This window comes from Tupaia chinensis, unplaced genomic scaffold (assembly GCF_000334495.1).
Source record: "Tupaia chinensis unplaced genomic scaffold, TupChi_1.0 Scaffold000146_1, whole genome shotgun sequence".
In the NCBI taxonomy this organism is placed as follows: Eukaryota; Metazoa; Chordata; class Mammalia; order Scandentia; family Tupaiidae; genus Tupaia; species Tupaia belangeri.
In genome coordinates, this window is record NW_006159616.1 from 10,743,282 (window position 1) to 10,761,524 (window position 18,243).

Consider the following 18,243-nt stretch of genomic DNA (forward strand, 5'->3'; position numbering starts at 1 on the left):
CTTTCAAGGGAGGTTTTGATTTCCTGTATCACATTCTTCAACCCTAGAAATTCCATCTGGTTCTTGTTTAAGGTATCCATTTCTTCTTTCAAGTCATGAAAGGACTTCCTCATCTTCTGGAGCTCCTTGTTTCTTTTCTCTTCCATCTCAGTTAGTTTGATCACTACAAATATTCTGAATTCTTTATCAGACATGTCCACGACGTCCATTGTATTGACTGTGGGTGATGTAGGCTTGATGATTTCCCTTGAAGGAGAGGCCTTTTGTTGGTTGCTCATATTTCTTGAGCCTCTGCGATTGTTCCTAGTCATCAGGTAATCTATATGTTGCTTCCTAACTTATTTAAGGTAATTCTGAGTATTAAAAGGTGTACAGGATTTGAAAATTGATGAATTCTCTTATGGTTGCCCTACCTGTTGCTCATAATTACTATTAACTGTTGCCACTAGTACTGGATGTCCAAAGTCCTCCCTGTTTCTAAGGAATGGTGAGCCTCCAACTGACCTAATAAGCAACACCTCAAGGGAAAAAAAAATCAAAAAAGGAAATCGCGTGCTGCACTCTATTCAAATGACAAAAAATTCAAAGAATCCAAAGGCTAGAGGGGAAGGGCCAGAGGATGAGTGACAGGACCAGCTTGGCCAGGCCTGCAGCCTCGGGCCGCCTGGTGTCCAGAACTACTGGCCAGCTCGATCTAGGGCGGGTGGGGTGGGGTGCGAGTTCATCTTAAAGTCCCATACAACCAACCTGGGGTCCAAGGAGGAGGAAGGGTGGGGATGCGTGAAGGTCTGGAGGGGTTGGGCTTGCAACTCTACTTTCCTCTTTAATTTCTTTCCTTACACTCTCTCCCTTCGCCCACCCTCCTCCTACATTGTCTCCAGAGTCCATAACCATTTTTAATGTTTCTATGTCCTCTAATCTCTCAGTTTCCATCATAGAGTTTGGGAAGTTGGTGTATTTTAAGTGGAGATATATAATGTCTCTCCTTCAAAGCCTGGCTTGCTTCACTCAGCAATAAATCTATATTCATCCAATATCCAATTTCTATCAAATGCCAGGGTCTTGTTTTTTATGGCAGAGTAGTATTTCATAGAGTATATATGCCATACTTTTTAAATTCATTCATTTATTCATGGACATTTGGGTTTGTTCCAAGTCTTAGAATCATGACTATTACCACAATAAATAAACATAGATGTGCAAGCACTTTTCTGACTGAGCATTTTTCTATCCCTTGGGTATATACTCAGGAGGGAAATTGCTGGATCATATGGTAGTTCTATTTGTAGGTCTTTGAGGAACCTCCATATTGTTTTCCACAGTGGCTGGGCCAAGTTACATTCCCACCAATAGTGTAAAAGAGTTCCTCTTTCACCACAACCCCCAAAAACTTATCATTTTTTGTGTTTTTGATCTTTGCCATTCTGACAGGGGTTAGGTGATATCTCATTGTGGTTTTAATCTGCATCTTCCTCATGAAGATGAATGTTGAGCATTTTTTCATATGCTTTTTGGCTGTTCATATGTCTTCCTTAGAGAATGGTTTATTCAACTCCTTTTCCTATAAGCTGGTTGAGTTCTCTGTGTATTCTGATTATTGGTCCCTAATCTGAGAGATGGTTTACAAAAATCTCCCACTCCAAGAGTTGTCAATTCACACTATTTACTGTACTTTAGCCATGCAGAAATGTCTTCATCTGAGATAATCTCAATTTTCTATTTTTGAGATTATTGCCTGTGCTGTGGAAGTCTTTTTTAAGAAGTCTTTGCCTATTGCAAAATGTCTCCCAGAGTTTCCCCAGTGTTTTCCACCAGTAGTTTTATAGTTTGAGGTCTTAGGTTTAGGTCTTTGATCCACCTTGAGTTGTTTTTTGTTAATGATGAAAGATAGGAGTTCAGATTCATCTTTCTGCAGGTGGATACCCAGTTTTTCTAGCACCATTTGCTAAAGAGGTTTTCCTTTTTCCACTGTATTGACTGGTACCCTTTGTGAAAAATCAGTTGGATGTACATTTTGGAGTTTATTTCTGGGATGTCTATCCTGTTCCATTGGTCTATATATCTATTTTTGTGCCAATACAAAGCTGTTTTTATTCTCACGGCTTTGTAATATATTTTGGGGTCAGGGAGTGAGATGCCGCCCACTCCACTCTTCTTGTGCAAGATTGCTTTGGCTATACAGGGTCTTTTATGATTCCAGACAAATTCTATGATTGTCTTTTCTAGATCTGTGAAGAGTGTCTCTTGAAATTTTATAGTGGTTGCATTAAATATATAGATAAATTTGTGTGGAATTTCTATTTTGATTATATTTGTTTTCATAATCCAGAAACAAGGATGTCTTTCCACTTTTTTGTGTCCTTTTCCATTTCTTTTAAAAGATTTTCATAGTTTTCCTTGTAGAGGTGTTAGACTTTCTCAGTTAGATTTATTCCTAGGTATCTTATACTTTTTCTGGCTATGGTAAATGGGATTGCTTTCTTCAGTTCTGCCTCTGTCTGCTTGTTGTTTGTATATAGAAATGATATCGATTTTTGTAAGTTGATTCTCTATCCTGCCACTTTACTGTATTCATTTATTACTTCAAGAAGTTTTTTCACGGATACCTTTGTGTCTACCATGTATACAATCATGTCATCTGCAAATAGAGATAATTTCAACTCCTCTTTCTCTATTTGAATGATGTCTCTTATTTCATTCTCTTATCTGACTGGCTAGGACTTCTAGCACTATATTGAAAAAGAGTGGAGAATGTGGGCAGTCTTGTCTTGTACCAGTTTTTAGTGGGAAAACTTTCAGCTTTTCTTCATTCAGTATAATGTTAGCTATAGGTTTTTCATAGATGGCTTTTATATGCTGATAAATGATCCTTCTATGCTGATTTTGCTGAGTCTTAATCATGAAGTGATGTCGTATTTTATCAAATGCTTTTTTACTTCAATTGAAAGGGTCATATGTTTTTTTAAATCTTTCTTTCTGTTAATATGGTGTATTACATTTATAGTTTTGCATATGTCGAACTACACTTGCATCCCTAGAATAAAGACTACCTGGTCATGATGAATAATCTTTGTTATATGTTGTTGGATACAATTTGCTAGTATCTTGTTGAGAATTTTTGCATCTATATTCATCAGAGATATTGGTCTGTAGTTTTCCTTTCTTGTTATATCCTTATCTGGTTTTGGGAATGAGGGTGATGGAACCTTTGTGAAATAAGTTTGGGAGGGACCCTTCTTTTTGGATTTTTAGAAATAATTTGAGAAGAATGGAAGTTACTTCTTCTTTAAAAGTTTCCTAGAATTCAGAAGTGAAGGCATCAGGATATGGGCTTTTCTTTGTTGGGAGGATATTTATTACTGATTCAATCTCATTGCTTATTATGGGTCTATTCAGGTTTTCTTTGCCCTCCTGAGTCAATCTTGGTAGATTATATGTGTCCAGGAACTTATCTATCTCATCCAGGTTCTCCTGTTTGTTAGTGTATAGACACTCATAGTATCTGCTCATGATGTTTTGTATTTCTATTATCAGTTGTAATATTACCTGTTTCATTGAAAATTTGATCTATCTGGTTCCTTTATCTCTTCTTAATTAGTCTAGCTAATTGTGTGTCAATCCTGTTGATCTTTTCAAAGAACCAGCTTTTGCTTTCATTTATTTTCTATTTCATTTATTCCTCCTTGAATCTTTATTATTTCTTTTCTCCTGGATTTTTTGCATTTTTGTTGCTGTTTTTCCAAATCCCTGAGGCATGATGCTAGCTTGTCCATTTGCCATCTTTCCATCTCTTTTCTTATGCACACTAATTGCTATGAACTTTCTTCTTATGACTGCTTTTGCAGTGTCCCAAAAATTATGGAAACTCGTGTACTCATTATCATTTGTTTGCACAAATCTTTTGATTTCACTCTTAATCTCTTTGGTAGTTGCGATGTCATTCAGAAGTAGGTTGGTTAGTTTCCATATATTTATGTATTTTCAAGGGTTTTTCCTGAAATTAATATCAAGTTTAATTTCATCATGGTCAGAGAAGATGCTGGATGTAGTTTCTATGCCTTTGAATATGTAAAGGCTTGTTTTGTGCTCTATTATGTGGTCAATCTTCAAGAAGGTACCATGAGGGGGTAAGAAAAAAGCATAATTTGTGGGTTTTGGGCAGAAAGTTCTACAGATGTCTGTCAAGTCCATCTGATTTATGGTATCATTTAGATCCTGAATCTCTTTGCTTATTTTTTTCTCATTGATCTGTCTAAAGAAGATAATAGGATGTTGAGGTCCCCAACAATTAGTGTGTTGCAATCTATTGCTCCTTTTAAATCTAGCAGTCTTTCCTTCACATATTTGGGTGCTTCTACATTTGGTGGATAGATACTAATATGTGTTATATCTTCTTGATGAATTAGCCCTTTTACTATTATATAATGTCCTTCTTCATCTCTCCTTATAGTTTTTATTTTAAAGTCTTATTTTGTCTGACATCTGTATTGTGTCTCTTGCTTTTTTTTGTTTGTTTGTTTCCGTTTGCATGGAATATCTTTTTCTAACCCTTCACTTTTATTCTATATGTCTTTATCCATGATGTGGGTTTCTTATAGGCAACAGATGGAGGGTTTCTGCTTTTTTATCCATTCAACCAGTCTGTGACTTTTGATTGGGGAATTTAATCCCTTAACATTCAACATATTCTCGATGTTTCCAGACTTGTCCATACCATTAAGTTGGCCACTTTCTTAGTTGTTTTTTATTCTTTTATTACTATCTGTCTGTCTTTTGTTTTCTTGGTATAGCATTCCCTTCAGAATTTCTTAAAGGGCTGGTCTGGAGTTGGTGACTTCTCTCAGATTTTGTTTACCTGAGAATGTTTTTTATCTTTTCTTCCCATGTGAAGGATAATCTTGCTGGATACAGTATTCTTGGTTGAAATTGTTTTTCACTTAACACTTTGAATATATTTCCCCATTCTTTTCTTGTTTACATTGTTTCCAAAGACAGATCTGGTGTTAGTCTGATGGGGTAACATTTGTTAAGTTATTAAGGTTTCTCTTTTGCCAGTATTAGAATCTTGTCTTTGTGGTTTTGGCCAGTCTGGCAATGATGTGCCATGGAGAAGATCTTCTTGGGTTGATTCTGTTAGGGTCCTTTATATTTCTTGGGTCTGAATGTTTGAATGCTTCTCTAGGCTTGGAAACTTTTCTACCAGGATTTCATGGAATAGATTCTCAATGCCCTTATTAGTTTATCCACCTTCTGGAATACCAATTATTCAACTCTTTGAATGTTTAATGGAATCTAGTATTTCTCGTATATTATCCTCAGTTTTTTGGTTGTCTTCTCTATCTTTTCTGGTCAGAGATTCTGTCTCCTATATCAGAGATTTGATCTTCTGCATGGTTTAATCTGCTTTTTATACTTTCAAGAGTGGTTTTGATTTTTTGATTTGTTAGAGCCTTCGTCTCTAACAGCTATGTTTGATTCTTTTTAATGGTGTTTATTTCTTTCAAATCAAGGAACGACTTTCTCATCTCCTGTAGTTTATTGTCTCTTTTCTCTTGCATCTTCTGGAGTTCATTGTCTCTTTTCTCTTGCATCTCATTAAGTTTTGCCTCTATAAATATTCTGAATTCTTTGTCTGACACGTACATGAGTACCATTCTGTTGTCTGTGGATGATGAGGAATTGTTATCCTCTCTTAGCTTTTCACATTTTTTGTGCCTCTAAAGTGGTTTCTAGTCATCTGATGGATTATAATTTTCTTCGCTGTGACCTGTACTTTTGTTGTTGGGATTGTGTGTTCCAAATGCCTCCCAGATTCTAGAGAACAGATGCACCTGGGGCTGAGCCTCAGTATCTCAACTGAGGAAGAAAGTATGATCACTCCACATGCATTTAGAGTCTACAGGGAACAAATGGAGTGCGCAGGTCCAAGGCAGTCTCTGGCCTCAATCTGCACATTCACTTCTGCCGTGCAGGAGCTGGGAAGCAAGTTGCAGTCTATTACAAAGGTAGAAGGAGATTCTGTATCAGTTTGTGGTCAAATTCAGAAGAGAAAGGGGAGGAAAGTGTTGAAGGGACTGCTAGTATGTGGCATGAAATGTTTAGCACCTGATGCTGGATCCAGACAGCCTGGGTTCAACTCAGGATTTCTCACCAGTTATGTGACTTTAGGTATGGTATTTTCTCTCATTTTGCTTCAGTTTCCACATCTGTAAAATGGGCACAATTATATAACCTATCTCATAGGTTGTTATGAGAATGAAATGAATTAACATGTGTAAAGTGCTAAAACAGTGCCTGGCACATACAAAGTACTGTATGTATTAATAGATAAGACACCAGTAATCATGATGGGGACAATTAATTTAAATAATAACTAATAAAGAATGGTCAACTATTAAAGGGCTTAAGAATCACAAATGTGGAAGCAGCTGCTATATCCAGGAGTGAAGGAGAGACTTGGAAAGACTCAGGCTGTGACTTCTACCTGTTTGAGAGAGTGTGGCTCTGATCCGTTGATGGCAAAGGAGTTTTCTGGGCCACAAGAAAAAGGAAAATGCCTGTGATGGTGTTGTATGCTGGATCTAGCATACAACCTCTAACTGGGTGCCACCAGCTGGAGCCAGCATACGAAAACTGTCCACTCCCACTTTCATTACTCAGTCTCTGACCCAAGTATTCTGGCTGTGGGAGAGACAGCACCATAAGCAGGTTGAGCATTCCTATGCTGAAAACATGAAATCTGAAAGGCCCCAAAATCTGAAAATTCCTGAGCGCCAAGATGACACAAAAAAGCGGAAAATTCCACATCTGACCTCATGTGATAGGGTCATAGTCAAAACACTGCAATACAAAAATATTGTAGAAAATTGTCTTCAGGTTATATGTATAAGGGTATAGATGAAACATAAATTAATTTCATGTTTAGTCTTGGGTCCCATCCCTAAGCTATCTCCAGCTGAAAACAAGAAAACTTGTGACTTACATATGCAAACATTCCAAAATCCAAAATCTAAAACACTTCTAATCTCAAACATTTCAGATAAGGGATACCCTACTTGCACTGGATCTTATAAGATAGAACTCCTTTTAGGGTGTCTTCTCCTACCTGGCTCCTCAATTGATTCTTTGGTAAGACATTCCATCATTCAATTAGCCCTGCCACTTCTGGGTAATAGGGGCTGTGACAGGACCATCTCTACCAGTGCACAGACCCTTCACTGCCCTACCTTTTCTGTGAAATGAATCTCTGGATCAGAAGCAATGCTGACACCATGATTACAGACAGGGCTTTCTACAAGTGCATGGGTGGTGATTTTGGCAGAAGAATCATGGGAAGGGAAAGCAAATTTATAACCAGAATAAGTGTCTGCTTCCAGGCAGATCACCACAGTGAGTCTTACCTCCTTAGTCAGAGAGCCAGCGTGGGATTCTGCTGGTTTCCAAGTATATTCAGAAGCTAGGGCTATAACAAATGTGTTTCTGTGGACCACAGGGGCCCACTTGAGGCAAGACTTCATCTCTCACCTGACCACAGGCAGCCTCCTCTTTCCCCAGGGTAGCAGTGTAGGTCTCTCAGATTAATGTTAGTTCAGAATCCACATGTAGTGATTCCTAGAAAATCCAGGTGTTTCCTTTTCTCCCCCATCCAGTCACTCTTGTACATGGCAGCAGATCCCTATGGGGGGATTTGGGGGAAGATTTAAAGTATATATTTTAAAGTATATACTTGAAGAAAAGATCCAGAGTCCTTTTTCAAAGGGACTTGGTGGCCTCTACTTCAGTCCAGATCTGTGAACTAACTTAAATTTGGAAACTAGGGGCCAGTAGGTGGTGTAGTGGTTATGGTGTTGTACTCCCACGTGGCTGACTGCGGTTCAAGTCCCAGACCCAGCAGCTTGAAAAATCATACTGGACTAGTGTGTGTGAGTGCACACACTAGGAGGAAATGAAGAAGGGATCACAGTATGACCATCTCTCCTGGGGAAGGGAGTGATTTCTCACTGTCTCTCTGGTGAGCACATGTGTCCCATGGCTAAAACCTTAATGGAAAAAAAATTAGAAACTAGGTGAGCAGCCTTGACTCAACTGTGGTGATTCCAAGGCACATGGCAACTAGACCTGGAGCTTTTTTATCTTCTGTAAGTCAAAAAATGCCCTAATACACTAACAGTAAATTTCATTTCTGGGGCACCAATATGATCTAGCTATGACCAAAAGCCCTGTGAACTGAGCATTCTGATTACTGGTACACCCTCCTGCTTGGTATGGCCGTATGTCCACCTTGCCTTTGGCAGTAAAGTGTTGCCCTTTGTCCTCTGCTGCTCTATGACTTCCTCATCTCACTGTGGCCTCCATGGTCCCACTTGGCTACAAAGGAGAGAAACCATAGAGATTTTAAGAATGTAGGTGCTCTCTTCAAAAATGCATTTTTCAATGTTTTTGTGGGGGGCTGCTCTGGGCCTTCTTGGCATGTGTGGTTTGGGGGTGGTCATGCAGATTGCAAAAGAGAAATTCAGTCTGACAGTCCCATCTCCAATAGCTTTTATATCCCCTCATAGCGCTGGACAAACACCAACATCTTAGCCTCCCTAAATGCAGGACACCACCGAGTCCAAGTTTAAGTCCACCAATCACGTTTTCAGAATTTTGTCATGGCAGCACCCCACTTTGCTACTAAAAATAGGTATGAGTTATCTACCACTGTGTAACAAATTACCTCGAGTCTTTACAGCTGAAAACAACAAATATTCATCATCTCACAGCGTCTGTGGCAAGGTCTCACACAGGCTGCAACCAAGTGTCAGCTGAGGTTGCTATCACCTCAAGGGTCAGCAGGGGAAGGAAGAGCATCCCAAGCCACACTGTCTATCCCAAGCCACACTGTCACCCAGCCTCAGGTCTTGGCTGGTTATTGGCCAAAGATACCTGTGTTAAGCAAAATACTATGCACCAGTTACCAATTCTAGAGGAAGACTCTATACACTTCTGTCCATGGCATCTTGGTATCAGATTCACCAAAGGAAAACAACATAGTCAAGCACTGGATAGAGTTATGCTTTATTCACAGAGGAAAAGAACAGAGCAGGATCCACTCTGGTTATGCATCCCACAGCCAGCAAGTCCTCCATGACCAGAGAGTCTCTTCCGGCAGCCAATGCAGAGCAATTGACTAACAAACCCTTTGGTGTTACAAAAGAAGGACCCAGTCTCCTTCCCATAGGGGACAGATAAAGCAATGGGGCTTGGCCAAGTGCGATGTGATGCCCATGTCAGAAGCAGGACAAAGCAGCATTTGTCAGGCTTAGAATATGAAAACATGGCAATAAGTCCAGCACAAGTCAAATGGGCTCTGCAGTTGTTGGTAATGAAGCATCCCAGGCCCAGAGTTCATTCTTAATATCACCGAGCAGGGATCAAACAACCGTGCACATGAGATTGCCTTTCCCAGCAGCCAGCCTCTGCCACTCTTCATAGAGCAGTTCACAGCAGGGCAGCTGGCTTCCCTCAGAATGTGTGAGCTCGAAAGTGGTAAAGGGAGTAAGAGACAAGTGCCCAGATCCCCACATGGAAATCCGGGATTACTGTCATATACCATTTATAAAACTGATTACACCATTCACAATATTTGAGAAGCATGGCAGTGTGAAAATGTTATCTTTGAATAAGACTAAGCTTCCATGAATGCCATCCTTCACATGGTACCATGTCACAGGGACCCCTTGGTCCTCCAAGCGCTTCTTATAGAGCAGGGTGTGGTCACGGAGCAGGTCATTCTCACAACTCACCAAGAAAGCCTCAGGTAGTTGGGCAATGGTCTCATCCTCAGCCAGCAGGGGTGAAATTGATACATCTAAAATATGTCCAGTTTCTAGGTAGGCAGCCTCATTAAAAGGGCTGGGGAACTTGGGCTGCTGGTAACCTTTTTTCTTGAATCTTTTAGGGATGTTTTCAGGGCTGAGCCACTTGCTGTACTTATTCCAGGTATCCAGAGGTATGAAAGCACCATTCAAGATGGCATCCCACCAGGAGGAGTTGATAGCCAGGTATTTACAAATGCAAAGCTTCATTAACTTGGAGTCGAGAAATGGGACATTTTTATTCTGCTGAAAGGATGGTAACTGCAAGTTGACCACCTGGATAACTGGGTAAATCAGGACCTGAGCCCGGATCCGGGGAAGATCTGATCTGCCCACCAGAGTCTGAGTGATGGAGGCCAAAACCGCTCCTCCAATGCTTTCTCCACAGGCCACAACCCGGGAGGGATCCACTCCGTAGGATTTTAGAGCTTTCAGGAAGTGAATGGTAGCAGCCAGACAGTCAAGGGAAGCGACAGGGAAGTGGTAATCAGGAAGCTTGCGGTACCTGAGAAGGGAACAGGGAAGAAGAAAGCACATCAGTGTGGACAGATGACTCTGAGAGACATTTGAAAAGTGTCCTGTTTCCCCCTCCTCACAAGATCAAGCACATCCTCAGAATAACCCTATGAAAAAAGGATTTTGGCCCCATTTTTTCCCATTGAAGATGTAAAGAATTTGCTGGGAATCAAACAGGCTGGGATTCTTGACTTTAAACCGATATTCCATCTGTTTCCTGTAGATGGACGAATTCCATAGAAGAGTATGCAACTCTGAAGCTATTTGTTTTGGAAGCAAAACAAACAACAGTGAGAGGGGGGGAAAGGTAGATGAAACTGCTGCTAGTTCTAATGTCTGTCAGTAGAGAAAAGGACGAGAAAACTAAATTCAGGAGGAAGATTCTTTTAGGCAAACTTAAAAAATATTAATAATCTATTGGCCAAGGCTTATTTTATCTATTACTTTTTTTGGAGAGGTTTTTGCTATAGGGCGTGTGCACTTGCCAAAGAGACAGACAGAAAGCGAGATATCACCTCCCGGGGAGATGGCTACACCACAATCCCTTCTCCTCCATTCTCCTCTCAGGATCTTAGGCACGCACACACATGCATCCAGCATGAGTTTAAGCCACCAAGTCCAGGACTTGAACTGTGGTCGACTATATGGAAGTCCAACGACATGTCCATTTGCCAACTGGTGGTCCCAACAAGCTTATTCTTATCCAGTGACTCAAGACTTGCCTTCTCTTCCAGGGTCAGGGGAAGAGGGTGTTGGGTGCAGGAAAGCTGAGCAAGGCAGGAAACAAACACAATTAAGACTACACAAGACCCAGGTACCAGTGGCTGGTGAAAAACATCCCAGGGTCGGTCTAAAGTATTCTGAGGTTTAGTCCCCAAAGTCTGTCTCCTAAGAATTCAAACACAAGGAAAAAGAACTTTAACATGACTCTAAAAACAGTAAAGCACAATCTAACTAATGCATGACTCAATTGAGATAATTAAAAGGAATGAATTTTAAAAATAGAGACAGTTTAGCTAAACTGCTTGGATTAGAAAGTTTATTTAAACAGTTACTGTTGTCTCAAATAGCAGTAAAGTTTGTTACTTGTCATCTTTTCTCTTTCTTTCTTTCTTTCTCTTTCATTTCCTTTCTTTCTTTCTTTCTTTCTCTTTCATTTCCTTTCTTTCTTTCTTTCTTTTTATTTTTTTTTTTAAGTTTTTGCCTTAGGATGAATGTGCTCACCAGAGAGACAGAGAGAAAGACAGTAGAAAGGAAAACGATAACTCATCCCTCTGAGAAGGATGGCCACACCACAATCCCTTCTCTTCCGTTCTCCTCCTGAGATTTTGGGCATGCATTCACACACGCCTGGCATGATTCTCAAGCCGCCAGGCCCATGACTCAAATCATGGTGGGCCATGTATATTCTTTCTTTACTCTTTGTTTATTTGTTTGCTACAGGGCATGTGCACTTGCTGGAAAGAGACAGATAGAAAGACAAAGAGAGGGAAAGTGAGAAATCATCCAACAGGGGGATGGCCACACCACAATCTCTTCTTCTCCTTTCTCCTCTCAGGATTTTGGACATGCACACAAATGCACCCAGCATGTTTCTCAAGCCACCGTGTCCGGGACTCAAACTGCACAGTCAGGCATGTAAGATCTAGCTGCCTCAATCCCATGCCACCTGGCTGCCCCCCAAAAATATAGTATAAATGTAAGATTAAATTTGGGTAAAACTCCCTACTCATTAGGAAAAAATGACACCTTTGATTAGTGGTTTCCAAAATTTGCTAGAGCAACAAAACTTACTGTTTTCTTTTTAAAGTTCATTTATTTTATTATAAGAGAAAGAAAGAGACAGAGGTAGGTATAGGCATCTCCAGCAGAGTCTCATCATGCTGTAATCCTTGATCCCAGCTTCCCAGACAATTGGGATGACAGACTTGCTGCCGTGCCTGGTGTGTTCAGGTAGGTCCAAGAGCTGAACCTGGGTCCCCCATGTGACTTCAACATTGCACAGTGATGCCCTACTGCTTACATCACCATGACCTGGCCTAGAATTATTTTTCCCATTAAAATATGAGTCCCACTGTGTGAAGTAAAGAAATGCAGTTGCTCTGGTTTTGCCCAAGGGTGAAGGATCTCACTCTTTCTCTTCCTCTTTGACATTCATAGCCACTTCTAAGGCATCATGGGGATCCCAAGGGTTGGAAGGAACCACTGCCTTCTCTTAAACCTTGAATGTAATTTCCTTTTGAAGTTGCTCTGAAGCCTCATCTTTTATCTATTCATTTCTAGACAAGATCTTGCTGTCATGATCCACCTGCCTCAGTCTCCCAGTTGGAACCACATGCTCCCAGATTTTTAGGGTGGGCTGGGACTCAAATGTGGGTCTCCCATGTGCCCTTACTATGCTAAGCAGCAGCATCCAGAACATGCCATTGTGGCTGGGCCTTAATTTGTTTAAAAGCTCCAATAAGCACCTGCAGAACTCTCACCCCAAACAACAGCCAGGACCTTGACCATAACCTCCAGCCAACCAGACCATATGCCGCCTCCATCATTCCAACTCTTCTCACCCTTGGAGAGAAGGGTAACCCTGAATTCTATACCCATCATCCTTTCTCTTTTCTTTTTTAACATTATCTTATTGTGACTATGTGTATACTTAGAAGGCATTCTTTCCATTTTAGTTATTTTTGTTTGTTTGTTTTTGGTTTTGCTATAGGCATGTGTGCTCAATTAGAGAGACAGATCAAGAGAAATAGAGAAATCACTCCTTGGGGATGGGGAACGGGGAATGGCCACATTGTAATCTCTTCTTCTCCGTTCTCCTCTTGGGATTTTAGGCACGCACACACATGCACCTGGCATGATTTTCAAGTCACCAGGTCCAGGACTTGAACCATGGCCAGCCATGTGGGAATCCAGTGCCTTAATCACCATGCCACCTGCTGGCTTCGTTTTTTTAAACAATTATTTATTTAACTTTTATTTTTCATTATTATTTTTTAATTTGTTACAGGACACATGTGCTCACAAGAGAGAGAGAGAGTGAGAAAGCAAGCCACAAGGTCCAGGACTCGAGCCACAATTGGCCATGTGGGAATCCAGTGCCTTAACCACTATGCCACATGCTGGCCCCCCCAGTGGCCTGATTTTAATAGCGTTCTCTTTATTTAAAGAAATGTTTTCACTTAATTTTAGAATACTAAGATTCATTCACATTACATTATACTTTCCAGTCTTACAACATGCCACACTCTCTATGGCTCTGTGCTCTAACATTCCCTGTACACGTTTATTCACACTCTCTCCTGCCAATGAGCATGGGACTGTTTCCAGCTTTTGCTCTTTGGGACAGTGCTGTGTCTGTCTCTGCGTGCCCCTAAGAGAGTAAGGGCTCCTCTCTCTATTCTGCAAATCACCCACAAATTCAGCCACATAAAACCCACTGCCTATCTTCAGCAACTCACCCAACCAACAGCAGCACAGAGTCCGTCTTCTGGGCCAGAAAACTGCATACGTTGTGGTAACAATCTGCAAGACAGAACCAGTTACAACAGCCCAGGAGGACGCCCAGCTTTTCTCACTGCAGCCCCCAGAAGAGTCAGCTGACAAGGTTGGCCTTGGGTGTGATGGCCTCTCTTTGTTCCTATCTCTGCCTCTTCTAAAATGAGTCTGTCTAGCTCTGGCTGAGCAAAGCCAAACAGCCAGGCCAATCAGTCAGTTGGGCCCAATCTCTTTAGTGACAGAGCTCAAATGCACCTTGGGGTTCACCTTCTGTAACCTTCTCTGTTAGAGCAGGGGAAACTAAGGACCAGGAAGACTTGATTGAAACGGACAAAGCCAGAGAAGTTAGGCAGCCCTGCCCTGGAATTAATAATAATTTTATGTATTTATATGAGGAGTCTTTAAAAAGTTCATGGAAAATACATATTATGAATAAAATCAGGTTTGGATTCCAAAAACTTTTTGCACCAAAATAAACTCATACTTTAATTCTATTTTTCCGTGAACTTGTTGAGGTCCCCTCATAGTAATTGAGAAGTAAATAATGATAGGTGGGATGTTTCTTTTAGCAGGGTAATGTATGAGAGATCTTCAAAGTCTTCATGAAAAATGCATATTATGACAACAGTATGTATAGACTTCAAAATTTTTTCTTGTACCCAAATAAACTTATGCTTTAATTCCATTTTCTGAGAGTTTTTGTTTTCTTTTTTCCATGAAGTTCTTAGAAGGTAGGCCCATTAATATCCTGGTACAATGCTGGGCATAGGATCTATGACAAAACTGTTTTTAGTATAATTTTATTTGGTTTTATTTTTTATTATTATTATTATTATTAAATTTGACTAGAGAAAGAGAAAGTGAGAATAAATAAGCCACCAGGCAGGTCTAGGACTTGAACTATGGTCGGCCATGTGGGAGTACAGCGCCTTAATCACCATGCCAACAATCAGCCCCACCAAGTAAGCTTTTAACTCAATAGTTCTCAACTTCAGCTGCACACAGAGGCACAGAAGTTTCAGGTCCAAATGCCCAGGTTGAACCCAAACCAACTAGATTTGAACCTCTGGTGTGGGAACCCGGGCATCAGGATTTTCTCAATCACACCAGGTGACTTCAATGTTCAGAGGGGGTGACTGAGGTGGGCACATGCTTCATTAACACTGTGTGAAGAAGGGGAGTGAAGTTCAGAAACAGAGGCAGAAGGACAGAGAGGTCTACCTGGAATCGGGGTGGTCAGCTCCAGATCAAAGGCCCTACACCAGGAGAGCTCAGCCTTGGCTGCACCTTCGAGTTATCTGGGGAGTGTTTTAATACTGATGCTGGGCTCCGCCTGATGGCACAGTGGCATGGTCATTAGCAATCTGAACTGCAGTGCTGGAAGCCACATGGCCAACAGTGGGTTTGGATACCCAGGTTGACCTGAAAACACACTGGGCATATACACATGTGCCCCAAATCCTGATGAGCTGTGGGAAGGGGATCAGACCATGACAAGACCCTGTTAAGGGTCTCTCTCTCTTTCTCTCTCTCTCTCTCATGAATACTACATGTTCTCTATCATGAATAAATTTTTAAAATTGTTTTAAAGAATACTGATACCTAGGCTCCTGCCCCAGAGATGGACTTAGAGCCTGGGGGAAGACTTGGGTGTGAGTATGACTTCTGCTTTATTTCTTTTTTAGTTTGCCAAAGGGTGTATGCACTCACGAGAGAGAGAGAGAGAGAGAGAGAGAGAGAGAGAGAGAAAGCACTCCCCATGGGGAATGGTCATACCACAATCTCTTTTCCAGTTCTCCCTCCTTTCAAAATTTTGGGCACACACGTACATGTGCCTGGTATGTTTCTCAAGCTGCCAGGTTTGGGACTTGAACTGTGCAGTTGGTCATGTAGGATCGAGACACCTTAACCACCATGCTATGGGCTGGCCCTTATGTATCGCTTTAAGGCTCCCAAGTGATTGTACAGCACAGCCAAGGTAAAGAGCACCGCTCTCCAAGGCCTGGGCCCTCAGACCTGTGCAGCTGCATTTCTCACTCGGTCACCCGGGTGTTCTTTCTTCCTTCAATCAGTCCAAGGCCTCCCATCTCAGGGCTTTGTGCTTGCTGGGTCTTCTGCTTAGACTTAATAGGCCAAGACTAAGCATTAACCCTAGATACAAAACCAATGTGGCACCAAACACTCAGTCATTCAGATAAATAATATCTCGATGTACTATTTTAAGAGAAAATAAATAAATAAATAAAAAGTAATACCAAAGACTGGTTCCATGACTTGATGATTAAGGTAGCTGTATCCTACATGGCTAGCCACATGATTCAAAGCCTGGTCCTGACAGCTTGATGAATACTCAGGGCATGTGTGTGTGTGCCCAAAGTCCAACAGGGTGGAGAAATAGAGAAGAAAGGATTACAGTGTGACCACAATCCTTTAGGGGATGCTTTCTCCCTCTTTTTCTCTCTCTGGTGAGTGCATACACCCTCTGGCAAATTATAAATAAATAAATAATAAATAAGAGAAAAATAAATTCAAAAATTAATACTAAGGCATTTTATGATGAACCAAAGTAATTGAAATTTTAAACTGATAGGCTTCTACTTTATACATTCTCAATTCACTCATCCCTGTTAGATCCTGCCTTTATAGAAATATCAGTATTTTGTTTCTCATAGACTGTTTGACTAATCGTTTTATTGTGTCTTATATTTGGAACCCTGGGCACATGCCTCCACTGGTCCAGGCTCTGGCTTAGAATGCTCTTCCCCTGGCTTCCATAGGGTTCTCTCCTCCTCATCTATGGGTCTGGGCTCAAATTTTACCTTCTTAGAGAGACATTCTCTGATTCAAAGAGCTAAAGTGGACTGACTGATTCATTCTCGATTCCAGCTCCTGTGTTATCATCATTATCGTAGATTTTCCTGTGAGTCTGTTTTCTCCACTGCACAGCACCCTCACCTGACTGTCAGGCCCAAGAGAACAGGGGCTGGGTCTTTCTTGTTCACCAGAGCGTTCCCTGTGCCTGGAAAGGGTCTACCACAAAGTAGGTGCTCAATAAGTATTTGCTGAATGATGCCTTGTTTCTACCTTTGAAAATGACATCCGAGACCAGCAGTTGGCATAATGGCTATGTCACTGGACTCCTATGTATTCGACCATGGTTTGAGTCCCAGACCTGTGGCTTAAACTCACTCCGGGTGTGTGTGCGTGTGTGCCCAAGATCCTGAGAGGAAAATGGAGGAGAAGGGATTGTAGCATGGCCATCCCCCCCTGGGGGTGATTTCTTGCTTTCTGTCTCTGCCTCTCTCTGTCTTTCTGGCAAGCGTACTCACCCTATAGCAAAGACCTCTCCCAAAAGAAAAAAGGAAAAAAAAAGAATATGACATTATTCTTCAACAGAGGAAGGCTAACAATATTAGACAACTCATAGGGGGTTCCAGGGTTGTGGGTCTTAAAGGAAAGTGTGACCTTAGACAAGAGTGGAGCAGTAGATGGGAGAAATTGATAGTTAACCTTGGCAAGGGAGAGCATCACTCCAACACATTCAGATAGAGAATGACAGGTCATTGTTACTTCCACCACCAGGTGGCAGTAAGTATATTCTAACCTCAAGGAAACTATCTAGCAGGAGGAGCCAGCCTTTTTACATGGGCAAACTTTTTCATTGCGTCCATCAGACTGTCCACCCATCCATCCATGTACAATTCACTCACAAATCCTTATTTTATCTAATTATTCACCTGTCCAGTCATCTACTTATTCATTCATTTATTAAAAAAAATAAAAACAATAGGCCAGACACTAGAGATCTAATAGCATGCAAAACAGATGTCTTCCCTGCCCTTGGAGTATCCAGTTTTAGTGGATGGAGACAGATGTGCTAAACAGGAGACCTCTGAAGGAACAAGATGAATTCAGATTTTGACAAGTGCCACAAAGAAAGGTACATGGACGATGTCAGGATGGAGACGGGAATGTCAGGGAGGGCAGCAGAGTGGGCAGGGGAGCTCTTTAGAGACAATGGCCAGGAAGGCCACTGTGGGGAAGGACATTTCAGGTACAAGGGTAGTCAGCCATGCAAAGTTGGGGATGCCAGGGTGGCGGCTGAATAAGCCACAAGTGCAGAAGACTCAAGGTGAGAAGGAGCCCAGTGTGTCTGCAGCAAAGAAAGCTGCACAGCGGGGCTGCAGCACAGAGAATGGGGGAGGGAGACGAGGGGCAGCTGGAGAAGCAGGTAGGACCACATCCTCAGGGCCTTGTAGGCTACAGGACATTGGGGAACAAGTCTGGGTTTCATCAGAAACTGCAGGAGTGGTTCAAGGGCAGGATTAACAAGCTTTAATTTGCTCGTGAGATTTTTGCTGTAGGGCAAGTA

At 41.5% G+C, this 18,243-nt stretch overlaps 1 protein-coding gene across 1 annotated transcript in view; it reads right to left on the bottom strand.

Moving 5' to 3' along the window:
- Positions 1-9,584: 9,584 nt before the first annotated feature.
- The window catches only part of AADACL4 (arylacetamide deacetylase like 4), a 14,938-nt gene continuing 6,279 nt past the window's right edge, over positions 9,585-18,243 (bottom strand). Inside the window, exons 3-4 of the mRNA XM_006145440.1 lie at positions 13,835-13,898; positions 9,585-10,362 (exon numbers count right to left, since the gene is read on the bottom strand). Of these exons, the coding sequence (XP_006145502.1) occupies positions 9,585-10,362; positions 13,835-13,898 (842 nt within the window). The remainder of the gene's footprint in view (positions 10,363-13,834; positions 13,899-18,243) is intronic.